The 27,931-nt window shown below is 29.0% G+C and overlaps 2 protein-coding genes across 7 annotated transcripts in view; one reads left to right on the top strand and one right to left on the bottom strand.

Annotated features, from left to right (window-relative positions):
• Positions 1–15,652, bottom strand: part of LOC122268288 (probable chitinase 10) — a 150,299-nt gene extending 134,647 nt beyond the window's left edge. The window contains exon 1 of the mRNA XM_071181735.1: positions 15,540–15,652. Within this exon, the coding sequence (XP_071037836.1) occupies positions 15,540–15,606 (67 nt within the window). The 5' untranslated portion in view covers positions 15,607–15,652. The remainder of the gene's footprint in view (positions 1–15,539) is intronic.
• A 3,096-nt stretch (positions 15,653–18,748) lies between these two features.
• Positions 18,749–27,931, top strand: part of LOC107454607 (gem-associated protein 8) — a 22,093-nt gene continuing 12,910 nt past the window's right edge. The window contains exons 1-3 of one of the 6 annotated variants that reach the window (XM_016071851.3): positions 18,749–19,046; positions 19,564–19,909; positions 22,577–22,663. In XM_016071851.3, coding sequence (XP_015927337.2) covers positions 19,573–19,909; positions 22,577–22,663 — 424 coding nt within the window. In that variant the 5' untranslated portion in view covers positions 18,749–19,046; positions 19,564–19,572. Of the gene's footprint in view, positions 19,312–19,460; positions 19,488–19,563; positions 19,910–22,576; positions 22,664–27,931 lie in introns of those variants that run through there. The other 5 variants (XM_071182086.1, XM_016071849.4, XM_043049979.2 and 2 more) reach the window with 5 other exon arrangements.

The following is a 27,931-nucleotide window of genomic DNA, read 5'->3' as shown; positions in this document are numbered from 1 at the left end:
ACCTACCATGCCATTTGATTAAAAAAAAAGCTTAAAAACTTATTTGAAATATAAATTAAGGAATATAATGTTATCTGAATGACACCCCATTTTAAGATTACATCACCAAATTGCTATTGTCATATTCTTGTTTGAAATAATTACTAAATTAACCCTTTTGCGCAGACTGTCACAAATACGTGCCAGCAGAAAACAGTATCAATTAGGGTAAAAAGATAAAACTGGTAATNAAAATGTTTTTAAACACAATGTATATATGTCACGATGTATGGGATAGGGGACGCTGCGCGGCCCAGGTGCCCAGTTCTTTTTAAATAAAGCGAAAGCGAATTAAGGAATATTATTTAAATGTTATCTGAATGACACCCCATTTTAAGATTACATCACCAAATTGCTATTGTCAAATTCTTGTTTGAAATAATTACTAAATTAACCCTTTTGCGCCGACTGTCACAAATACGTGCCAGCAGAAAACAGTTCAATTAGGATAAAAAGATAAAACTGGTAATTAAAGTAATTCTTTAGCAGTTTATTTGTGGGCGGAGTAATAATTGTTTGATTTATTTAATTCACCATTACTTTGTTCAAAATAAAACTATTTAGTTATACTTTGAATTAACGTTAATTATATATATGATTAAACTAACAATAATTAAAATATAAGTAAAGTAAGTCGGTCAAATTAGCAACGACCGTTTAGCAAGTTACCGTTTATTCTTTAACACGTTCACGCCTGGAAAAGTGAAAATACTGGTGCAGGAAAATACTGGTGGAAGAACTATTTCAACATTAGATAATATTAGGGAGGAGTTAATCTTTTCTCAACAATAACAATTCAACGTAAGGAGGCAAAGAAGCAATTCAATATAAAAATTGCATCCGTTAAAAACAATTGGTAGTTATAGATTTTTATTATTCCCGGAAAAAAACTTAAAAATGAAATTTATTGTTACCAGTTTTTACTCCGGTGCGCTGCCAAGATGAGATAAATCTAACGTGTGACCCACCGGTGGGACACCACGGCGTGAACGTGTTAATTACAACTTGATTCTGATTTTGTACGAATGCTTTTCTGAATCACCCGTCCCCAAGGGGTTAATAAAGAGTTAATTCTTTATTTAATCATTTATACTTATTAAATTACGAAACACCAATGATTTTAAAAATTTTGTGGATAGAAAGCAGTTAGGGAGAAATCTTTTTTTTTTAATTTGATATTTTTTTCATTTCTTAAAAATACGTGTTTTTGTTTTAGAATTTACTTTCGTTTACCGTAACCTAGTAATATATTTATTAAAATTGTTTTTGTTTTTTTTCATAATAATGCTGCAATTTTTAAATTATACACGATTGTATTTTACGAACTTAGATTAAGTACTTCCAAACATGCAAATAATTTAATATGCGAATTTTCGAGTATTTTCAAACCTTGCCGGTAAATATTTGTAAAATTCAGGCACATCCACTTCAATGAATTTTGTCTTCAAATTTGAGTGGCACTGAATCTCAATCACTTCCATTTGCATATTACTGGGTACTGAGTCTATATTTATTGATAAAATCGAAGAAAACAAACAAAATTTGTCTTCCAAAGAATTAAAATCTTTAAACCTTGTCTCAAATTCTGTTCTAAAATTTGAAATTTTTTCTGCGTATTTTTGAATCCCTGTATTACCCTGGAACCCCTGCAGTATCCCTGGAATGGCAGGTGCCGCAAGCCAATTAGAATTTTACATTTTCGCGAGTACAATTAAAATGTCGTATAGTTTATAAATAAAGTATATTATAATTTTACATGCTGGTTTCCTTTCTAATTAACAATTCTATTTTATTTTTACTTTGCGTCGGATATATTGACTGGGCCGCAAAAATGTTCATCTCGGGCCGCGAGTTTGACACCCCTGCTTTAGTTGATACTACTAAAATAACAGAGTTTAAGGAAAAATTAGTATTTAACGAGAAATATAATGAGAAATTTGAGCAGCGATACAAATTTACTCAAAATCGCAATGTTGTAACTTTATGGATCCCATTAAAATATCTTTTTCATGTCTTCTGTGAAAATAAAAAAAGTAATTACAGGACTCCAAGTCAAATTTAAGTTTCAGACGAATCATAGTGACAATATGTTGTACACTGACGAGCAAAATAAGGACTATAAAGTTGTAGAAGATTTATCACTTCGGTTACCTTATGCTAGATTTAAATTCATGAGAGTTAGAGTTAGAACTAGAGTTAAGTTGCTAAATTTAACGAATTAAGGTTATCAAATAATCCTGTAGAGATAAAAATTAGAAAATTCGGATTTTGATCATTCGAATTTTTGTAAATTATATCCAATCAGTTGTTTTAATCTAGCTCATCATCAAAACTATACGGATACGAACAACTTGATGATAAATTCAACAATAGGTAAAAGAAACAGCACTACCAAGAATTATGTCATCTATTTCATCCAACAAGAGCGTAAGAACTGCTACTTAAACATTAGAAATTAAGATAATACTTTGATCAAAACGTTAAAACTGTAAGTTGCATCAAATTATATATATTTTTTAATTTTTATACTCGGAGGACTACAATTTTTTTTTCAATTAAATAAAAAAATGGTTGCGCACTATCCACTTATCGAAAAAGAAATCAAAGAAAGACCTACTGATATTCCAGGAATGGGGTTCAAATTAGAGAATGATGGCCATTATGATATGGAAATACTGATTCTGTAACGAAAAATTATGTCGATGCTAAGTGCGAGATTATTAAAGAATAAGTCAATAAAACAAATAGCAGTCAGATTCAGGCTGAATATTTTTTCAATACAAAACAGCAATATATAAAAATTTTCGGAGATCTGAGAGAACCATCTGATATCGCAACTAAAAGGTATAGATGAATTAAGAGATAAAAGTTTAATACACGATAAAAATAATTTTGATGCAAAAACTAAAATCATATCAAATGTAAAAGCTCCTTTAGACGAAACAGATACTCCTAATAAGAACATTTAGAGTATTATTGTATATTAAGAAACACGAGTAAAGGAATTTAATATGCACATAATGAAAGGATTGTAAATAAATATAAAAATCTCTCTAAATAATAAGGATTGGGTTAATAAGCATTATGTTGATAATAAAACCTTTTGTACCAGCACAAGTAGAGCAGTTCAATTCAGGGGTGTAGGTTACAAGAAATTTCAATTCAATGAATTTACTACAAAGGTTTTTAGGCACTAACTTAAAATTAACACTAACTATATATATGAAAATTACCATATTTTAGAATGCGATAAAATGAAGGAAAGCCCACTTATGCGTTTAGAAAAAATGCGAGAAGTCCTTTTTAAAAGAACTATAAATGTCAATAAAAAATCAATATCTTTGGTTGTATATAAGGAAAATTAAAGGAAATTTTAATATTATCAGTGCTAAAAGGAGACATCATAAATTGAAACCTCATTTACATATTAAGAAGCTAGAGTACTCAATTAAAAAGCAATGTGCGCAGTGCAATTAAAAAATTTTCCCTTTTTAGAGACATAATAATATGACTTACTGCATCATAATTATTTTCCTTTAAAGAAGTGAAATATAAGGTAAATACACTGCTCAAAAAAATTAGGGGAGCCATGTGCTCCCCTAATTTTTTTGAGTAGAGTATATACATATATATATGCATAGATATGCACTGCTCAAAAAAATTAGGGGAACACATAGCTCCCCTAATTTTTTTGAGCAGTGTAGTAAAATGGAATTATTGAACACGTAAAGCGCATTTTGTTCACTAGAGTCTTTCGAGAAGATAAATCAGTTCTGTCTAACTATAAATAATAAGAACTGCAATTAGTTTAGAATATGCTTGCAGAAATAATGAAAAAGATAAAATGATTATCTGTTAACAAATTTGCTTTGTTATTACAAGTAAAAATTAATAATAAGCTATTTTTAGCTCAGTTAAAACCAATGCATTGCGGAATGCTTAAAGTTTAAATGGAAACAATATTGTTACCGTATTAAAATTTCCTGTTTAAAATATTGTAAGACAATGAATCGAAATGTAAAAATTCAGCAGTAAAAAGCAGTATTTTAAGTAATGTATAAAATTTAACGTCTGCTAAAGGTGATTTTGAAAGGATCACTCAAATATTATTTAAACACCGCACGACTCTTTGCTCATAAAGTGTATTACATAGAGCCCCTGAATTAGACAAGCCGACTTATCATTTATTGTTGGAGCAAAGAGCTAACATAAGCACAGCGAATAAATATTTTCAAGTGGCAGTTTATTAATTGTAATTCTTGGTTTCATAAGTTCGATTTAGTAGATTTTAATCCACCACTATTTCTAAACAATGCGTAGGTTTATATAATTCACCATTTAATATTATTTTTAACATACTTAACATTTTTAAAAGCAGGCAAATGTTGTCAACTATTTGCAAAATTTACTTTGTAGTTATTTACCGTTTTTTAAATTATTTTGGCTTGTCCGCAGCTGTTGACATCTCTGTATTAACATAACGAATTTTAAGATAACGTTAACTTGCGAACTTGTTTGCTTCAATATTGCTTGATAGGTCAGCTCTGATAGTATAGGACCCTTAGTATTACAGAATAGCCTCAAACCAAAGAAATTTAAAAACTGTGAGAAAAAGATTGATAAAATAAAATGTTTTAACTTATCGACCTAAAATAAGTGAAGCATAAAACTAAACTCAGCTTTAAATTCAACCCCAATTTAATTTGGCAATATTGAATTGGGCCCCTCCCATAATAAATATCTGCCTATGTGTTTGTTAGTTTGGAGATAAGTAACGCCTACTTTCTACTGTATTCGATATTCGTATAAGCTTCGTATTCGATAGCGAGCAACAAATTATACATGTTGAGTAAATTTTAATGTCATATCTTAAAAACGATCAAAGAACTATTAAAATTCAGTAATCTAAAGTTTGAATACTTCGCCATGCATAACAATCAAAAATTTGAAAGTAAAAACTGAACTGGGGCAATATCTACGTAAATAAAATATCTCCATTTTGAAGATTTGAAATACACCAATCTGAATTGGAGTGACACAAGCTTTGATTACTAACTTGCCTTCCGCACAGCTGCGCAAAGCAGAAGCGCAGAAGGCTTTAGACAGACTGTTTATATTGTGTTATTAATGACATTTTTACTTTATTTTTAATAAAGATAAATTATTTATTGTTTATTTACTGGTAGATATATTTTAAATGTTTTAAGTTGACAACTTATTCGGAGTAGTGATAATATAAGAAAACTACCTCACTAGTTCATTTAGGAAGACAAAATCGAGGCTGGTTTGTAACCTCGGTCTACATAAATTGTTATGATCACTATTGCTGTCGAAAAGTTGGGATCGGTCAATGGTAACGGAAAATTACGGAGTTCAGCAACCACCACTTTCCGTAAAACAATCGTCAATCAATCTTAATTAATGAAGTTAATAAAAATAAATTTGTGAGAACTGGCTTAATATCAGACTTTGATAGAAATTTCAATGGTTAAAAAAACCATTAACCTTTTTCTACAATTCCCCTATCGTAACTAATCACACCCTTTTATACAAAATATGTTTTTGATGAACTTGATTCTTTTAGCGGATCATAAGCAGATACTCGCGTATAATGACGAATCTCTGCAAATATAGAATTTATGTTTTATTTATTAGCTTTGTAAAATTTATTTGAAAATATCTTGATTTTATTTTGCATCAATTGGCAAAAGTCTATTTTCAATACAAATTATATTACAAAATCTTGATACTTCTTGTTACTGTTTAATATAGTCCCAATTGACTTCATCTATAAATTTTCTTATCATAGTCCCTGGCATTCTTTGAGACCTAGAAACGTCATGCATATCCAAACGCTCATAGTATTTTTCAATAAATATTTCAGACACTTTGATATTTCATCCAAAGCATTCTGATCCAAATGCTTTTCAATTAAATTAATAGATATGGTATGATGTACTGCATATTTTTGTCAATCTACATCACAAGAATGCTTTTCTATAAAAGATTGTGATGGTTTTTGATATTGGGAAATGATAAACCAATTCCCTGGCTGTGCATACCTTTCGATTAAAATTTCAGATAATATGGAATATTGAAACACATATTCCCATTTTAAATAGTCAGTTAGACTTGTAGTTACATCTTCTGAAAGTTTCTTTTTAGAATCGCACCAATCAATTTCTCCTGCCATGATTATAACTAAAATATTATATTTTATTCGCTTACACAGATTTCATTCTCCTCAGTTTTTATTGCATAATGACCTAGGGTTATTTACAGCGAAAACAAAAAGTTGTTAACAGTGATGGAACTACAATAGCAAATGATAATGTTACTATCGTGAATAGAGGTGGTTCAATCAAAGCTAACAGGCTAACATTGGGAAGCACTGAAATCGAATCACACATAAATTATTCCACTCTTATGCAACAAGTATTACGATTTATTCTTATTACATCGGATTGTTCTTCTTCGGAAGCTACGAATATACTCTTCTACACTTATACGTGGGTCGGACGCTGCTAATGGAATACCTTTAAAATACTACGGGGCTTTAGTTGATACAACTAAAATAACTGAGTTTTTGGAAAAATTAGTGTTTAACGAGGAATATTATGAGGGATTTGGGCAGCAATACAAATTTACTCAAAGTAGCAATGGTGTAACTTTATGGATATCATTAAAATATGTATTTGATTCCTTCTGAGAAAATAAAAAAGTAATTACTGAGCACCAATTCAAATTTAAGTTTCAGAGGAATCATAGTGACAATATGTTGTACACTGACGAGCAATATAGGACTATAAAGTTGTAGCATATTTATCACTTTGGTTTCCTTATGCTTTAAGTTCATAATCTGTTGCTGAATTTAATGAATTAAGGTTATCTGATAAGCCTGTAGAAATAAATTGGAACCAATACAGCATTGTCAAATAGAATATTTTCGATAAAAAATCCAGCAGTTCTTATTTTATCAAAGCTACTTCAGATGAAGTCTTATCCTTGTGCGTAATCCTCAAATACACGTCAAGATGTGAAAATAAAAAAACATATCAATAAGTTATTTGGATATTACGGAATATTGGCTGAGATTAATAATGTAAAGGTTTCAACTGTTAGTTACATGATGGATTTTGTGCAAAATTATTATAATCTATGTGATTACAATAATTAAAATTTAAAAAAATGGCTTCTATTTCATCTAACAAGAGCGTAAGAAATGCTACTTAAAATAAAAAATTAAGATAATACCATGATCAAAACATTAAAACTATAAGTGGCATCAAATTATATATCTACATTATTTTTTTATACTCGGAGGACAATAATCTTTTTTTCATTAAAATAAAAAAAATGGCAACGTACTATTCACTTTTCGAAAAAGAAATCAAAGAAGGACCTCCTGATATTCTAGGAATGGGGTTCGAATTAACGAATGATGGCCATTATGATATCGAAAGAAAATTTTTTAAATACGATTTGGAATCTAAATAAAATACTGATTCTGCAACGAAAAATTATGTCAATGGTAATTGCGAGAATATTAAAGAATAAGTCAATACCCCAAATAGCAGCCAGATTCATGCTGAAGATTTTTTCGACACAAAACAGAAATATAAGAAAAATTTAGAAGATCCGAAGGAAGAATCTGATGGCGCAACTATGAGGTATTGATGAATTAAGAGATAAAAGTTTAATACACGATGAAAATAATTTTGATGCAAAAAATAAAATCATATCAAATGTAAAAGTGCCTTTAGGCAAAATAGCTGTTAATAGTGAACATTTAGAGTATTACAGTATATTAAGGGTCGCGAGAAAAAGAATTTAATAAGCATAGAATAAAAGAACTGTAAATATTAAAGCCCCTCTAAATGATAAGAATTCTGTTAATAAACACTATGCTGATTTTAAAATCTTTTGTTCCAGCACAAGTAGAGCAGTTCATTTCACAGCTGTTGGTTATAAGAAGTTTCAATTCAATGAATTTACTACAAAGCTTTTAGGTACGAACTTAAAATTGACACGGACTATGCATATAAAAGTACCATATTTTTAGAATGTGTTAACATAAAGGAAAACCCACTTAAACGTTTAGAAAAGAAGTCCTTTTTAATAGAACTATAATGTCAATGAAGAATCAATAACTTTGGTTGCATATATAAGGAAAATTGAAGGAAGTTTTAACATTATCAGGGATGACAGGAGACATTATAAATTGAAACCTCATTTACATATTAAGAAGCTAGAGTACTCTTTTCGGAACTCTAAAATTCGGATTTTGATAATTCGAATTTTGGTAAATTATATCCAATCAATTGTTTCAACCTAGCTCATCATCAAAACTACACAGATACGAACAACTTGATGAAAAATTCAACAATAGGTAAAAAAAAAAAAAAAAAACAGCTCTACCAAGAATTATGTCATCCATTTCATCCTACAAGAGCATAAGAAATGCATCTTAAACATAAAAATTGAGATAATACCTTGATCAAAACGTTAAAACTGCAAGTTGCATCAAATTATATATATTGTTTAATTTTTATACTCGGAGGACTACAATTTTTTTTCCATTAAAATAAAAAAATGGCAGCATAGTATCCACTTTTCGAAAAGAAATCAAATACTGATATTCCAGGAATGGGGTTCAAATTCGAGAATGCTGGCTGTTATGATATGGAAAGAAAAATTTTTAAATATGATCTGGAACATAAAGAAAATACTGATTCTGCAACCAAAAATTTTGTAGATGCTAAGTGCGAGAATATTAAAGAATAAGTCAATAAAACAAATAGCAGTCAGATTCATGCTGAATAATTTTTGAATACAAAACAGAAATATATAAAAATTTTAGGAGATCTGAGAGAAGAACCTGATATCGCAACTAAAAGGTATAGATGGATTAAGAGAGAAATGTTTAATGCACGATGAAAATAATTTTGATGCAAAAACTAAAATCATATCAAATGTAAAAACTCCTTTAGACGAAACAGATGCTCCTAATAGAGAACATTTAGAGTATTATTGCATATTATAAGACACGAGAAAAAGGAATTTAATATGCACATAATGAAAGGATTGTAAATAAATATAAAAGTCCCTCTAAATGATAAGGATTGAGTTAATAAACATTATGTTGATGTTAAAACCTTTTGTACTACCACAAATAGTGCAGTTCAATTCACAGGTGTTGGTTATAAGAAATTTCAATTCAATGAATTTACTACAGTTTTTAGGCGCACGAACTTAAAATTAACACTAACTATATATATGAAAATTACCATATTTTTAGAATGCGATAAAATGAAGGAAAGCCCACTTATGCGTTTAGTAAAAATGCGAGAAGTCCTTTTTAAAAGAACTATAAATGTCAATGAAGAATCAATAACTTTGGTTGTATAAGGAAAATTAAAGGAAGTTTTAATATTATCTGTGCTAACAGGAGACATTATAAATTGAAACCTCATTTACATATTAAGAAGCTAGAGTACTCTATTAAGAAGCAATGTGCGCAGTGCAATTAAAAAATTTTCCCTTTTTAGAGACATAATAATATGACTTACTGCATCACAATTATTTTCATTTAACGAAGTGAAATATAAGGTAAATAGTAAAATGGAATTATTGAGCACGTTAAGCGCATTTAGTTCACTAGAGTCTTTCGCGAAGATGAATCAGTTCTGTCTAACTATAAATACTAAGAACTGCAATTAGTTTAGAATGTGCGTGCAGAAATAATGAAAAAGATAAAACGATTATCTGTTAACAAATTTGCTTTGTTATTACAAGTAAAAATTAATAATAAGCTACTTTTAGCTCAGTTAAAACCAATGCATTGTGGAATGCTTAAAGTTTAAATAGAAACAATATTGTTACCGTATTAAAATTTCCTGTTTAAAATATAGTAAAACAATGAATCGAAATATAAAAATTCAGAAGTAAAAAGCAGTATTTTAGGTAATGTATAAAATTTAACGTCTGCTAAAGGTGACTAAAAGAATCACTCAAATATTATTTAAACACCGCACGACGTTTTGCTCATAAAGTGTAATACAGAATAGCCTCAAACCAAAGAAATTTAAAAACTGTCAGAAAAAGATTGACAAAATAAAATGTTTTAACTTATTACTATCGATCTAAAATAAGTGAAGCATAATACTAAACTCAGCTTTAAATTCAACCCAATTTGATTCGGCAATATTGAATTCCCGGGCCCCTCCCTAAATAAATATCTGCCTATGTGTTTGTTAGTCTGGAGATAAGTAACGCCTACTTTCTACTGAAAGCTTCGTATTCGATAGCGAGCAACAAATTATACATGTTGAGTAAAATTTAACGTCATATCTTAAAAACGATCAAAGAACTATTAAAATTCAGTAATCTAAAGTTTGAATACTTCGCCATGCATAATAATCAAAAATTTGAAAGTAAAAACTGAACTGGGACAATATCTAAGGATATAAGATAACTCCATTTTGAAACGCAACAATCTGAACTAAAGTGACAAAAGTTTTGAACTTTGATTTGAATACTAACTTGCCTTCTGCTCAGCTGCGTAAAGCAGAAGCGCGGAAGGCTTAGACAAACAGTTCGATGATATGAGTATTTAACTAAAACTTTATTTTTAAGTTAGATGAATTATTTATTGTTTATTTACTGGTAGATGTAAGAAATATTTTAAATGTTTTAAGTTGACAACTTATTCCGAGTAGTGATAAGAAAACTGCCTCACTAGTTCATTTAGGAAGACAAAATCGAGGCTGGCTTCTAACCACAGTCTACATAAAGTATTGTGATCACTACTGCTGTCGAAAAGTTGGTATCTGTCAATGGTAACAGAAAATTACGGTGTTAGCAACCACCACTTGCCGTAAAACAATCGTCAATCAATCTTAATTAATGAAGTGAAAAAAATATTTTGTGAGAACTGGCTTAATATCAGATTTTGATAGAAATTTCAATGGTTAGAAAAACCATTAACCTTTTTCGACAATTCTCCGACCGTAACTAATCTCACCCTATTATACAAAATATGTTTTTGATGACCTTGATTCTTTTAGCGGATGATAAGCAGATACTCGTGTATAATGACAAATCTCTGCAAGTATAGAATTTATGCTTTATTTATGAGCTTTGAAAAATTTATTTGAAAATATCTTGATTTTATTTTGCATTAATAGGAAAAAATCTATTTTCAATACAAATTTTATAACAAAATCTTGATCCTTCTTGTTACTGTATAATATAGTCCCAATTGACTTCATCTATAAATTTTCTTATTATAGTCCCTGGCAGTATTTGAGAACTGGAAACGTCAGACATATCCATACGCTCGTAGTATTCTTCAATAAATATTTCAGTTTTTTTTTGACACCTTGATATTTCATCCAAAGCAATCCGATCCAAATGCTTCTCAATTAAATTAATAGATAAGGTAGGATGTACTGCATATTTTTTGCCAATCTACATCACAAGAATGCTTTTCTATAAAAGATCATGATAGTTTTTGATATTGGGAAATGATAAACCAATAATCTGGCTGTGCATATCCTTCGATTAAAGTTTCAGATAATATGGAATATTGAAACACATATTCCTATTTTAAACAGTCAGCCAAACTTGTAATTACATGCTCTGAAAGTTTCTTTTTAGAAAAGTTTCACTAATCAATTTCTCTTGCCATTGATTATAACTAAAATATTATATTTTATTCGCTTACACAGATTTCATTCTTCTCAGTTTTTATTGCATAATGACCTAGGGTTAAAGCAACACCTCCTAGAAGTCTGAAGGCCTCGGCTAGGATCAATTTAGTAGTCCGATGTGACGAAGTTAACTGCGAAGTAGATGAAAAATAAGAAAGATGTCATTACGTTCGGGGTACTAAGCTGCCCAGTGGTTGAAAATACGACATATGTCATTACGTTTGGACTACTGAAGGATATTTATGGTAACCCATGCTGAGGCCTGCTCTTTTCTAGGAACTGTTGATTAAAGTAGGGTTATTTACAGCAAAACTAAAAAATTTTAACAGTGATAGAACTACAATAGCGAATGATGTTACTCTCTTGAATAGAGGTGGTTTGACCAAAGCTAACAGGCTAACATTGGGAAGCACTGAAATCGAATCATACATAAATGATTCCACTTTCATGCAACAAGTATTAGGATTTATTCATATTACATCGGATTCTTCTTCTTCGGAAGCTGCAAAAATGCTCTTCTACACTGAAACGTCGGTCGGACGCTGCTAATGGAATACCTTTAAAATACAACAAGGCTTTAGTTGATACAACCAAAATAACTGAGTTTCTGGAAAAATTGGTATTTAACGAGGAATATTATGAGGGATTTGGGCAGCGATACAAATTTACTCAAAATAGCAATGTTGTAACTTTACGCATCCCATTAAAATATGCATTTGATTCCTTCTGGGAAAATAAAAAAGTAATTACTGGACACCAAGTCAAATTTAAGTTTCAGAGGAATCATAGTGAAAATATGTTGTACACTGACCAGCAACATACGACTATAAAGTTGTAGCAGATTTATCACTCTGGCTTCCATATGCTGGATTTAAGTTCATAGTCTGTTGCTAAATTTAATCAATTAAGGTTATCCGATAAGCCTGTAGAAATAAATTGGAACCAACACAGCATTGTGAAATAGAATATTTTCGATGAAAAAATCCAGCAGTTCTTATTTTATCAAAGCTACTTCAGATGAGGTCTTATCCTTGTACGTAATCCCTCAATGCACGGAAAGATATGAAAATGCAAAACATAACAATATGTAATTTGACCATTTGGATAATACGGAGTAATGGCTGATGATTAAAAATGTAAAGGTTCCAACTGTTAGTTGCATGATGGATTTTGAGAAAAATTATCAAAATCGATTATACACAGTAATTTTGGAATCTGGTCTCAACACCATTAAGCCGGAAACAGATTGTATGGTCAATAATTCGAATTTTGGTAAATTAGATCCAATCAATTGTTTTAACTTAGCTCATCATCAAAACTATACGGATACGAACAACTTGATGATAAAATTCAACTATAGGTTAAAAAAAAAACACTACCTAAAACATCCAACGTGTAAGAAATGCTGCTTAAACATAAAAAATTCAGATAATATCATGATCAAAACATTAAAACTATAAGTTGCATCAAATTATATATATTTTTTAATTTTTATACTCGGTGGCCAATTCCTTTTTCTTTCATTGAAGTAAAAAAAATGGCAGCGTACTATCCAATTTTCGAAAGAGAAAACAGAGAAGGAACTCCTGATATTCCAGGAATGGGGTTCAAATTAGCGAATGATGGCCAATATATGATTAAATATGATTTAATAATGATTATAACTTAAAACCTAACGAAAATACTGGAACCTAATTTGGAACCTAAAGAATATACTGATTCTGCAACGAAAAATTATGTCAATGCTAATTGTGAGAATATTGAAGAATAAGTCAATACCACTAATAGCAGTCAGATTCATGCTGAAGAAGTTTTTCAATATAAAACAGAAATATATAAAAGAATTAGAAGATCTGAAGGAAGAATCTGATTGTGCAACTAAAAGGCATGGATGAACTAAGAGATGAATGTTTAATGCACGATAAAAATAATTTTGATGCAAGAAATATAATCATATCAAATGTAAAAGCTCCTTTAGACAAAACAGATGCAACTAATAGATAGCATTTAGAGTATTATTGTATATTATGGGACACGAGTAAAAGAATTTAAATGCACATAATGAAAGAATTGTAAATATAAAACCCCTCTGAATGATAAGGATTATGTTAATAAGCACTATGTTGATAGTAAAATCTTTTGTTCCAGCACAAGTAGAGCAGTTCAATTCACAGGTATTGGTTATAAGAAGTTTCAATTCAATGAATTTACTACAAAGCGTTTAGGTGCGAAATTAAAATTTACACAAACTTCGTAGATGAAAATTATCGTATTTTTTTAATGCAATAACATGATGGAAAACCCGCGTATGCTTTGAGAAAAAAAGCACGTTCTTCTTAATAGAGCTGTAAATGTCAATGAAGAATCCATAACTTTGGTTGTTGCATAAGGAAAATTATCCCCTTCTAATGCCGTGGTAAGCATACTTACCACTAATTTTTAAAGTTCATATTAGCTGTCTTACCAGATTTAATTTAGGTCTCCTTTGGCTAATAACATAACATCAGCTTTCTTGAGGTGCATTTGAATAAAATTGTCAACCATTTTTTTAAGTATAAGGAAACGTATACAAGTTATAAAATGCATAATACCTTCTGAAGTTTGTATCATTTATAAAATTTATTTTATAAATAAAGAAAAATAAAATTCATTTAGGTCTGGGAAAATATACTTATCACCAAAAAAAAAAAATTGCATTAAAATTCAAACTTATTTTTATAAGCTAAATGAGCTTTTCTTTTCTTACATCAATTACTATTCTTATATGAATTTCAATTCCAAAAACTCTTTAATTTATCTTTATTAGAATTAAATGGCCCACTAAAGCGTTAAATGAAGTTTTGATATTATCTATGCTAACAGGAGGACAGTGTAAATTAAAACCTTATTTACATATTTAGAAGGTAGAGTTCTTTATTAAAAAGTAATGTACGCAGTGCAATTAAAAAATTGATCCTTTTCTCAGACATAATAATGCAACGTACTGCATCATAATTATTTTTATTTAATGAAATGAAATAAAAAGTATATTAAAAAAATAAAATTGTTGAATACGTAAAACGCATTTAAATAACTTGAGTCTTCCTAGAAGATGAATGAGCTCTGTCTAACTATAAATAATAAGTACAGCAATTAGTTCCGACTATGCTTGTAAAACAACGTTTGCTTAGTTATTCGACTGTGACAGAATTTTTCTGAAATAATGAAAAAGATAAAATGATTATCTGTTAACAAATTTGCCTTGTTAAAACAATTAAAAATTAATAATCTGATACTTTACGCTCAGTTGAAATCAATGCTTAAAGTTTAAAACGAAACAATATAGTAACCGTATGAAAATTTCATGTTTAAAATATTGAAAAACAATGAATTGAAAAGTAAAAATTAATGTAAAAATTCAGCAGTAATTAGCAGTAAGAATTTTGCCTCCGAGCCCCGATTTATTTATTTTTGCTGATTAGGCAGAAAGTGTCTATACGTATCCCTAAAATATGTTTATACGCATATGTTTATAGAAAAAAGCAAAAAATAGATAAGATTGAATAGATGTGTGTGTTTTTTTCTTTTCATTTATATTGACCTATTTGATCACTGAAGAAAAAAAAAACATATGAAATCATCTGAAATTGATGAATAATAATGATATAAAATAATAGAAATTATTTTTTCTTAATTTGATTTTCATTACTTAATTAGAACAAACTATATTGTCAGTTTTATAATAGCTTTTTCAATAACATATTTTTTATGGTTATCCTTGTTAATTTACAATTATTATTTTTCACTTACCTACTGGTAGACCTAAACAATAAAAATGGTGAAAACTATATAGAAACAAGAGAACAAAAGTAGACATTTCAGATTAATTTTAGAAGTAAATAATTCATTTTACTTACGTTAACAAATTTGAAGTTGAAAATTGATGACATATGCTTAAATTCCCATGTCAAAATCGATTAATTTAGATATCGATTAATCGAAGAAAAAAAATTATTTTCATGAAACTAACAAGTTCTAGAAATATTTTAACAATTTTACGATTTTTAATAGCAACAAACTCATAAACTTGTCAACACTTCAAACTCATTTAAGTCTTAAAAGTGGGATTATTTCTGCGATTCTTCTCACGGAAAATATAATTTGCATGAAATCAATATTTATCAACAAAATAAAAGTATACTTTTGATTTATAATTGGAAACTTTTTTAAGTAATTTAATCTAAAAATGTTAATTAAATGATTGTAAGCACTAAATACCGGAATTGCCCACTTTTAATTAACATTTTATTGTTTATAATCGTAGATATGGTAAAGTAATTATGAAACGTTAGATTGAAAAAATTTTAATATTTTCTTTGTACGGACATTTTAGCGAAAAAGGTTATATGATAATACATGAAATGTAATTTTCTCGGGATACAAATATATTTTAAAATATATTGAGAAAGAAAAATATATTTCAAAATATTTAAAAATCAGAAAATTGCTTACAAATTTAGAAGTTTCGGAAATAATTTTGATAATGATCTTCCAAAAAACGGAAGTCTTTAGTAAAATCTTTCAACAACTTACACAAATCGTATAAAATCATGCTCTGTTTAAATTTATAAGTCAGATCACAAAAATATAGAAACATAACTAAGAATTTTTCGAAATGTAACTAAACAAATATAGTTCATCTTTGCACTAAACAATTCAAAAATATAATTTCCGTTCTCAATTTCTGATTAGGGGGGGGGGTAGTTCAAAAATTTTATCTATTTTTAAAAAATGTAATTTTTAAGACGAAATTATTTTTTTAAATATTTATAAGATTTATCAACAGAAATTTTCTGTGGATAAAAGAAATTATGAATCAGTGATCGACTTGAAACATATTTTTAACACAAATTAATTACTAGGGACATATTTAGATAAATATTTTCTTTTATCACATATCGTTCTTAGCACAACATTTAAATGTATCAAAAATAACTAAGCTTGGAACGATTTTCATACAGCAATAAAAAAATACTTCTCTAACTTAAACTGCGTGTTCTTCAATTTTAAAGGAGTTATTAGGGAGTGCACAAGCGTTTGTATAGCAATAAAAGAGTAAGTCATATGTGAATAATAAAATTTAAAAAAAAATATTCATTCATAGCATAATAACTCACATTATTAAAAACAATGAAGTCTAAATTGGTAATTAAAAAGTAAATCAAGATTCTATTTTATCATCACAAAGAATTATTTTTTACCACCACAAAAAACACTAGAAAACAAATTATAATTCAATTAAGTGTTTTGTATCAAAGTTAGACTCATTTTTGCCAATCTGTTAAAATATACGAAACAATTTCGACAGATATATTGTAGAAACAGGGTTGCCACTTTACAGAAATTTTTTTAAAACGGATAGTAAAATATCAAAGAATCAAAATGCTTTCGAAAAAAAAAATGTTTTTTTTTTTTTTTTTTGAATCAAAAAAGATTGTTTTGAGGATTACACCAAGGTACACAAAGATTATTCCAAGCAAAATATAGCTTTCAGTAATTTTTTTAATTACTTTTTATAATAATAATCAAAAAATTTTCGAATCGTAAGGTTTACATTATTTTAAAGAACGTAATTTTAAATAGAAAAATACAGAATTTTTGTGAAATAGGTCGAATTAGAGCCAGAGAAATCATATTTCAAAAATGCGACTTTTTCAATCAATTACACTGAAATTTTTGTGTTTTTCCATAAATTGCATTCTTTAAAACGATGTAAACAATTGTATACCTTACATTTCAGAAGTTTTTTTCTTTTACTATTATTAAACAAAATAATAAACATTTACTTAAAGTTATATTTTTAATCCTCAAAAAGTGGAATAAACAAAAGGCTCAAACCTTGGACAACTCGAGTGGTCAGCAGATCTGCTGACCAAACTATCACGACTGTATTTCCAAGATTGCTGCCACTCCCTATGTTTTGGGGATCAGAAATCTGAATTCGTAGATATAAAAGCAATGTTTATTCAGAGAAAGTACATTTCTGTGTCTGATTTTGTAACATAAAATATCCCAAAGAATACATCCAGGGATACGGCGGGATTCGAACCAGCCACCTCCCCGGTTAACAGAGCGCTTGACGAGCGATACCGCTCGGCCAAGGAGGCCCCAATCATTAAGATCGATGTGTAAACCATTCAACAAAACAGAATATAAAAAATAGCTTTTAAAGGGCTAGAAGTACGAAATGACGTTGACGAAAATTTCAGAAAAATAATTATTTTTTGCTCTTAGTTGTTGTTGAAGTTAATTTACGTCGCACTAGAGCTGCACAATGGGCTATTGGCGACGGTCTAGGAAACATCCCTGAGGATGATCCGAAGACAAGCCATCACAATTCGCGATCGCAACACTCGAATACGCCATCTGGGGAGAGACCGGTTTCATGCCTTTAGCCCTTCTCCCTTCCCTCTCCTCCTCTTTTCAGTTGTATAGGAATGTACTACGATATTTTCCCTTTTCTTAATATTTTTCCTTTTTATTTAATAAAAATATTTTTTAAAATTTCCATGATACTTTTCTTTAGAACTATGTTTAATGTAGTTTTCAGTTCCATATAGTTTTTTAAGTTAAAGGATTCTAATCTATGTGAAAATCAAGTGAGAAACTAACGTGCTTCCTTCCTCTATGACTTTCCACACGCTAATGGGGAAAGCATGTGAAGTGTTGCCATAGGAAAAGAATTCTGCTCTACGCCACCTGCAGCCCATTTCGATCGCCAATTTTGATCCTCTGCAGAGAGGATGGCACCCCTGCTTCGGTAGCCTAACGACCTGCACGCGAAATCGAGCACTTTACGGTAGCGCAGTTTAACGAGGACCCATACCGCACACCCTCGGTCCCTACGCAGACTGATCCAAGTGGTCACCCACCCGCACACTGACCGCAGCCAGTGATGCTTGACTTCGGTGATCTACTGGGAACCGTGTCTTAATGATCAGTTCACTGCGGGACTTTTTGCTCTTAGAACTACGTAGCTGAAGAAATTGAAAATAGTGCCATATCCGCAAGTTTGTCACGTTCAGGACGTTTGCGAATTAAATTGAAAAAAATTTGTCGCGAGCTTTGAGTAGAAGTTATAGTTCTAATTTAACTGTGTTTTCCATTCAGTTGTATTCATTAAACTGAGCTGTAAGCAACTTACGAATTGTCAAATGTACTTGTTTGTCGTTGTTTTCGTTTAGTTGAGTGAAATAAAACTTTGCTAAGAAATTCGGAACGGAACGGGAATTTTTAAAAAAAAAAGATTTTTTCTTAGTATTATTCTGTACTTCTTTTAAAAGGTTATGAATTATTTAAAAATGGTAGACTCATGAAAGTTTAAAGAAATATGCACATTTTTTCTGGAGTGATTTTCTCAATAGTGGAAGAAATATCCAGCGAATGTTTTTAGATCCATGGTTCACTAGCTTGTATATTCGAATCAAGCAATATTTTAAAGATTTAATCATTACTGGAATATAATCCATAACACTAACCAAAGAAAATTGCATTAATGCCTAAAGTAGATTTGATTTCATAAGTAAAATTATACATGAGTATAAATTGCTAAACAATTTATTGGTCATTTGTAGTATAACTTGTTAAATTATTTATCGATCATTTTAAGCCATTTTGTCCATTTTTTTTTTCAATTTGAACAGTTTTTTCCATTCTTCTGTAAGAAATATGTTTCTTCTATACCATATGCAAATCTTGGTTCATTGTATACATCATCATGAATTTCATTTCACAATTGTTAAACAACAAAAATAACGTTTTAATATCTTTTTAGAGTCTTAAGATGTGTGAAAGATGTTGCCAATTTTGCTGGAGCAAGCATTTCTATAAACAGTATCTTGAACAGCATTCTGCAATGATGCAATGGATTCATCAGGGTGTTCAGCCATATCAAGGGTATTTGCCAAATCAAGGGTATTTGCCAAATCAAGGGTATTTGCCAAATCAAGGATATTTGCCAAATCCTGCTGTGCCTCATCATTCATTTATGAACAGTGAAACAAATCAATTGCATCAAGAACCATTACAAAATATTGATTGCAATGAATTAATTCCGAGTAATCAAAAGAAAAGAACTGGACAGTTTTCTTCCAGCTCAAGTGTATCTTCATCAGAAGAAAGTAAGATAAATAGTTTATATATAATAAGACTGCTAGTTGTGTTGTAATGAAATATTTAACTAAAAAAATAACTTTGAAGCAGGTAGTTAGTTTTTTATTTAGTGTTATAGATGTTTAAGAAAAAGATGGTATTTATTTTTGGTATTACAATCCTTATATACATTTATTTCCGGTGCAATGTAATGCCACTTCAATGTATTGTTAATATATTAACTTTTATTATATTAATTTTTATCTTTGTTATTATATTCTGAAAATTTATTGATTGTAGATATTGTGTTTGATATATCATCATAGTTATTAGAAATAAGTTTTTATATTTGCATATTTATCAGAAAATGTAATTGCTAGATACATAGTATAATTTATTTTTCAAAGCCTGGAATTTCTTTTGAACTGAATTGATCAAAGCATAATTTTTCAATAAAAAAATTAAAAATGTAATTTATTATTTAAAATATGAATTTATACATGTAAGCACCTATATGAACCAGAGTTCCGTATAGTTGATGTTTGCAGAGTCAGGCACCCCGTTTGCCCTTAGAATAAAAATTTCTGTGCCGCATGCACTAAAAATGAGAATATGTGAGTATATCAAGGGGGGGGGGGAATGGCCTATTATAATTTTTAAATTATTTGTAATTTTTTTTACCCTTTTACATGGTTTTTAAAATTCTGATATGTTTAATACCATGTTATCACAACATTCGAATTTGAGTTGTTACTATATGATGCGTTCGATTTGTGACTATTCTATCATAATTTCTTGTTGGTTTATGATAGGCTTTTCACCAGTTATATACAGTCAAATTTCGATATCTCAAACTTGAAGGGAGAGGAGAAAAAATTCGAGATATCGAAAATTCGAATTATCGAAAATCGCATTATATCGATGGTAGAATAAAGAAAAATGCTCTTTACATACCTTATTTACTATTCCATATTTATTCTAAAAATGCTTTTTACACTTTCATCTAAAAAAAGATTCAATTATAGTTTGCTTTAGAGATGTGTAAGAAAGTTTGTCTATAACACTTTCTAAGTGGACTATAGCTTTAAATGTCTCCTCTAACATATTTCGCTGCCTCTCAGTGAATCTCCTTACAGTGTCCACTGCAGAAAGTGCTTGTTTGTTAGTAACACTGGGCGGTAAATCTTAGATTTCCTCATCCTATTCTTGTGATAGTTCACAAGAAGCTTTCATTTGAGTGATGATATCATTGTCATCCCACTGACTACACACTGTTACTGCATCATCTACGTATACAAAGTCATGAAATTCCATGTCATCAAGCTTCATGAGTCCGGTCAATCTGTCCCAATCATTTTCGTTGTAATTTTCAGGAGAATTAGCGATATTGATTGTTTAACTACTTTCGTGATCTTTAATGACTCCAGACTTCTTGAAACCATTCATTATCGTAGAGGAAGACACATCATTCTATGCCTTGTCAGCCAATCTTAAATTATTTTTTTTTTGGTTTATTTTTTTAATTTTAGAAAAAAAATGTACTCTATTTATGGAAAAAAAATTCAAGTTATATTGGGATTAGAAGAAAAAATTTGTGAAATCAAGTTTTTGTTTAACATTGAGTGTATAGGAAATTTGAAGGGAATTTTTTTCCCTTCGAGATATTGAACAATTAGTGAAATCAAGGTTCGAGTTAGCGAGGTTCGACTGTATATCATTTTATCGACCCTCTTCACATGGTTTTTAAATTCAATATATTCATACGATGCGATGTATGAAATTGGAGTTATAACTATTTAATGTGCTTGATTTGTGACTATTTCATTAAAGTTTTACGTCACTTGATGATTAATTGTTTCAAAATATGTAATTTTTTGCATTTTTTTTTCTCATTGAATTTGTGTTATCATTATTTTTTAGGTTCAATTAATCACAATTCGATTGCAATTTCATGGTTTTCGACTATGGCGTATAGGGAATTTTTTAATAATTTTTCGGCCTTTATACATAATTTTTTCAAAGACTTATATGTTAAATAGGATGTTCGAAATTTAAATTTGAGATATTTGCATTACATGCAATATTTACTTCGTTTTGTACTGGAATTTTTTTTTATATGTTCCTGTTAAAGAATACAATAAATATTGTTATTAGAAAGTTAATATGGAGGAAAGAGTTTACCTATGTCTTAAGCAAAATCATGTGTTAAACATTTTCATCTTAATAAAATGCGACTGTATGTATGCTTATATATGCTTCTCTCTTATCAATTAAAGATATTTCTTTAAATGCATTAATAATGCTTAATCTAATTTGACAAAACTATTAAAACTAATGTGCTTATGTAATACTTTTAAGTTAAATTGTTAATATTGATTATTACGAACAAATCCCTGAAAAAATGTAGTCTAGTTGTGTTTGCTCAAGCTCAACTGCAATTAGTTAGATATTGAATGAAAAGTTGGGTGATTTAGATTAGAAAACATTAAAAAAAAAACAATCAGTGTAGATTTATATTGGTGGAGCATGTCTTTATACGTTATTTAAACACATTAACTACATATGTATTTAGTTTTAATAAGCATAAAATTAAATGGAGATAATTAAAAAAATTATTTATCGATGCTATAACAACTAATTATTTTACATGAAACTAATTGTTTTTTATTTTTATATATGGTTGTGAATTTTTAAAGGTGATGTAAGTAGAGATGATATTATTGGTTCAGATGATGAGATTTGCTTTGATCCAGGATGTTTTTTGGCACTAAGAAATAATAAAGGTACGTACAATCATTGTTTTACTTGAATTTTAATTATGAAAGTAAACATATACAAGTTAATTTTATATAGATACCTTTTTTATTATCTTAATAATTCACCTCTTTTGAATACAGAATAGAAATTTGAATGTTAACTACAGTGGAAAGTCCCATATCTGGAATAGTCGGAGCTTCGACAAGTCCCGGAAAAAGATTTTTGAGGTTAATGGATTTTTAAAGTAAACAAACATCAAAACTTCCTTATTCATTTAAGTATAACAAATAGACAGGAATTAAAGTCAATTTTAATCAACATCGAGTAAATCAACATTTGTGTGGTTGTGCTATTTTCTCAACTTTTGTTGCAGATTTCCACATAGTTTGTTAAAACCTCAATATTTTAAGATGCCATTATAACGTGTCGCAAGTTCCAAATTACATATTTCGGTTAGTTTTCATTTCTCAATCCACTTGATAAGCGACAAATCCATAGTTTGATTTTGACTATTGTTTTTTTAGCTGTTATTAAATCGGAATTTTACTTGGTTTTTAAAATATCAATGTTTTAATACGGTATTATTTTGTTCGGCAAACTTAGAACCACACATTTCTCACTTAATTATTGACAATTCACCCGCAATCCCATATGGATTTATGATCCCATATTTGTTAGTTATTGCTCTGAATTTTTATAGTTTTTTAATGCAACATTATCATACACAGGAAATTTCAATTTGGGCATTTGTAGAATTACTTTTAGGTGCACTCAATTTGTGATGATTTTATTGTCCACGTCATCTTGTCGCTAACATTTTCAAAACAATTTCAGATTTCCTCATAATACTTAAAATTTCATTTTTAATACAATATTACTATTCTTGAATTCGAAATCGTACTTTTGAATAATCACTTAATGACTTGCTTTAGCTATGGCAATTTCATCTCAAATCTGAAATTTTTTGAAAATGTGAAATTTTTGTGTACCTTGAAATTAAATGTGTGATTCTTGGCAGTTATAATTCTTTTATGTGAGACGTGAGAAAAAAAGTTTTTCTTTTTTGGTTGTATTGTTGTGGAATACCGGATTTTATTTCAGTGACATCCAATTTTTTCATATTATTGTAGAAATCTGATTGTCAAATAAAAATCGTAAACTAGCGGAAATTAACAAAACAAAGAGGATTTTCCTCCCTGGAAACAGGTCACAAGTGTTAAAACATATATATATATATATATTTGAAATGAGAAATTTTTTGTTTATTTTGATTGTTTAGAAGTGTACGGAAAAGAAACCCTTCTGGTAAATGGACGCCTAAATATGGGATTTTGTTCTGTATATTTTATTGTGGGCCAAAAGACATATTTTTTTCCAAATTCTAGTAAATTCATTGTAAGTTCAATAAAATTTTGTAAAGTAATTTAAGTGTATATCGCTTTTTATATTTTTGTTATTGCTAGGTGAAAAAATAGCTATTTTTCAGTTCTAATTCTTTTAATTCAAGTTTGAAATATTTTCTGCTATAAAAATAATTTTTCATCATATTTATGGAACTTGAAAAACTGTTTCTGTCATTATTGGAATCATAATTTTGAAAAACAAAAGTTTTTTTTTTCAATCAACCCTAGTATACAATTAATTTAAATTATTTGCAGTTTCATGACATTAAAACAATAAATTACAATTTTTATAAATATGACATCATTGTTTTACTTGCTTTGAAATTCAGACATTTTTACAGAATATTGGTTTGCCTAGTTACTAATAACAGTAATGATAGCCATTTCTTTCTCTTGTTATTTCTTAAATTAGAAATAATATTTCAAAGTCAAACTAAATCTGTTATATGAACATTCGTTTTGTTTGACTTATTTTTGGTTTCTAACTTTTTATTTAAATTGTTTACATAGGACAAATTTTGTTTTAGCTGCTTTTAGTGGTTTTCTATTTTGACTTGTTTTAAAGTTTTATCCTAAGATGTTTACCTTAAAATTTGTTTAAATCAATTTCGTACTATCAGGGGTCTGTTTAGAAGAAATTTGGGTCCGTTAACGGACCCTTCACAAAATGATTTTTCTTTTAATCGAACCCTTCACAAATTTGTTTATCCTCATTATTATTTTGTTAATCGAATAAACCCTTTCCAGGGCAGAAAACAAGAAAGATGGATGTAAACGAATTAAGTTTTGTCCTCGGCAGACGATTCTTCCATTATTCGTCCGAAATGAATATTCTGCGTTCAGCAATATAGGCTAAATACCAAATATTTGTATGTTACATCTCTAATTTAGAAGCAGCAATTGTTGTTTATTTTTTAAAATTTAATTTTTTTAATCATAATTTTACAGTGTTGAGCATAATCTTGTATGTCTTTACAATTTAAAAACTCCTTGAAAAAGTTTTTTTTTGCAATAACGGACCCTATTTTCACAAATTCATAAAAGCGGACCCTGGTTGAAAGAATGTGAGTAATTTTTTCACAATTTCACGAAAAACGGATCTTTCACAAAATGTCTGGACAGACCCCCGACTATGATTGGAGAGCATGTTATTTTAAATGCACATCATATTTTTTAAAACCAGTCATAAAAATTTTTAAAAAATTTTTCTTTACATTTAATATTTAATAGTCTTTCATTTTTTTTTTTTTTTNTTTTTTTTTTTTTTTTTTTTTTTTTTTTTTTTTTTTTTGAATGCAGGCTCAAAGCAATGAACTTTGAAAATTTTTTCTTTTGCCCCAATATGTCATTCTATCAGTTGAGTGTACTTGCATTACAAAGAACAATTGAATGAATTTTTTAAATGAATTTTAATAATTTAGTTTTGACATGTCATTTTAGCTATTAATCTTATGATATTTAATTTTTATTCCTATTGTAATATGTTATGAACTTATTAGTTTTGATTTATGCATTAATTTAACAACCCAATGAACAAATATCTAGTTTACTTTTCATAGTTTGATAAATAAAAAATATTCTAAGATATAATTTTACTGGATACATTGAAACTGAAGAATTTATTTTCAATGCCCATTTGAGTACTGCTGCTTTAACATTCATGGGGAAAAAAAATTAATTAAATGAAGATACACGAAAGTAAAATAAAAAAAAATCAGATTTAGTCAGTGATTTTTTTTTTTAATCTGATGTGCGTCATATATAACCATTACATAGGGATGCACTTTTTTAAATGAATAAATAAAATTTAATAACCAATCTTTCTACTTAATGACAATGATGACTTACCAATTGTTTCTTAAAAGTATAGTTATTTTTTAAATCTTTATGATAGCAGCAATGAGATTCTTTTGCGGATTTCCGCTTTTTTTTTAGATTTTTAAATTTTTTCCGCTAATTTCCGCGGAATTTTTTTTGAACAAATTAAAATATTTTATGAGGAATTTAATTTTCTGCGAAAATTTTTTTGAACAAGTTAAAATATTTTATGAGGAATTTAATTTTCCGCTGAGCGAAAGCATTGAAGTCCTCATTCCTCCCTCTGAAGTTTCTCAAAAAATCATTTCCTTGGAATAAAACTGGTTGACCTTTATACAGAGATGATATTTTTTCGCTTTTGCCTTTCGAATTTCAGCCTTTTTATCAAAAACTCAAATTCTCTAAAAGTTTCGTTTTTTTTTTTTAAAATAAATATCCCGCTTTTTTTTTTTTTTTTTGAAAATTCAATCGTTGAAATAAAATAATCATATTCATTTACGATTTTCAAAGATAAGCAAAAAATTCAAACTACATCCTAGCTGCTCCGTATTTTTACTTATTTTAGCTATTTTCTCTTCACAGAAAATAAGATTTTCCTTATTTTTATTTGTCCGCCGGATAGCTCATATTTTTACAATTCAGACGTCATGATCCTGTTGTCTGGCGTGAAAGCAAACGAAAAGAAAAAAAAAAAAAAAATAATAATAGAGGTGGATTTGGGGTGAAAATATTTATTTGCTCATTCACTTACTCTTGCAAATTTTTATTTATTATGTCTAAACAAAAACAATACAAACAAGCCTTTTAGAAATCCCAAGTCCAGTCTCTCGCGATTTTAATATCAATCATCGATTTCGTATTTACCTGATTTAAAAGTTGCGCTATGCGATTCTTATTTACGCTATTCAAACACCCCACATTATGATTCTTGGTTACGAGATTTAAAAATCCAATATCCCGTTTTGCATTTATGCATTTTTAAAATCGCTATTTTAGTATCAAACATCGATTTTCGTATTTGCCTGATTTAAAAGTTGAACGTTGCGAGTCTTATTCAGGTGATTTAAACATCGTACATTGCGATTCTTATTTACGAGATTTAAAAATCCAATATAGCGATTTGTATTTAAGCGCTTTTAAAACCCTATGTAGTGATTCGTATTCACGATTTTCATATTTGCCTGATTTAAAAGTTGAACGTTGCGAGTCTTATTCAGGCAATTTAAATATCGTACATTGCGATTCTTATTTACAAGATTTAAAAATCCAATAAAACAATTTGTATTTACGCTTTTTAAATCCCTATGTAGCGATTGGTATTCATGCGAGCTTAAAATTCTATGTCGTGATACGTTTTTGCCGTTGTAAAATCAAACATCGATTTTCGTACTTAAACGTGCTTTAAAAATTAGACATTGTGATTTGTATTTGCGTGGTTTGAAAATTATGCATCGTGATTCGTGTTTACGTGCTCTAAAAATTACGCATCATGATTTGTATTTCTGCATATTTTAAAATTCTATATAGAGTTTCATATTCACGTGGTTTAATCGGGATTCATATTGTCTCAATTTAAAAATAAGGCATGTGATTAATATTTATATATTCATGCAATTTTAAAATTAATCATCAGGATTTATAATGACATTGTTTACAAGTTTAAAGATCTTACTCTTTTTGTCAAATTTTTGTGTGTATATATATATATATTCATTCTTGGATTTCCTCTTTTTTACTTTCTGACTACTCTCATCCCTGTGATAGGCTAAAATTTTTCTCATGTTGAAATTTAAAAGCTGTTAGAATTATCACAGATAAATTATAAATAAAAAAAAATTGGTTTTGCGCTGAAGATAGTGCTTGGTAATTTTATCAAAATTGTTGTATGCCTCTTAACCAATTCTATTTGTGGTTTAACCCACTGGCGGTTAAGGAAATGGGCAAAATTGGGAGAATGTTTCTCCCCTACACACAGTTCCCCTATCTATTAACATGAGAAAACCGGTTTTGCTATGCAGAAAAGACTGCAGGTTAAAATGCGACTTTTTACGTGCAGAACCGTCAGTGGGTTAA

This window comes from Parasteatoda tepidariorum, chromosome 6 (genome assembly GCF_043381705.1).
Source record: "Parasteatoda tepidariorum isolate YZ-2023 chromosome 6, CAS_Ptep_4.0, whole genome shotgun sequence".
NCBI lineage: Eukaryota > Metazoa > Arthropoda > Arachnida > Araneae > Theridiidae > Parasteatoda > Parasteatoda tepidariorum.
The sequence above is the reverse complement of the archived record's forward strand: the minus strand, read 5'-3'. Positions and strand labels throughout refer to the sequence as shown.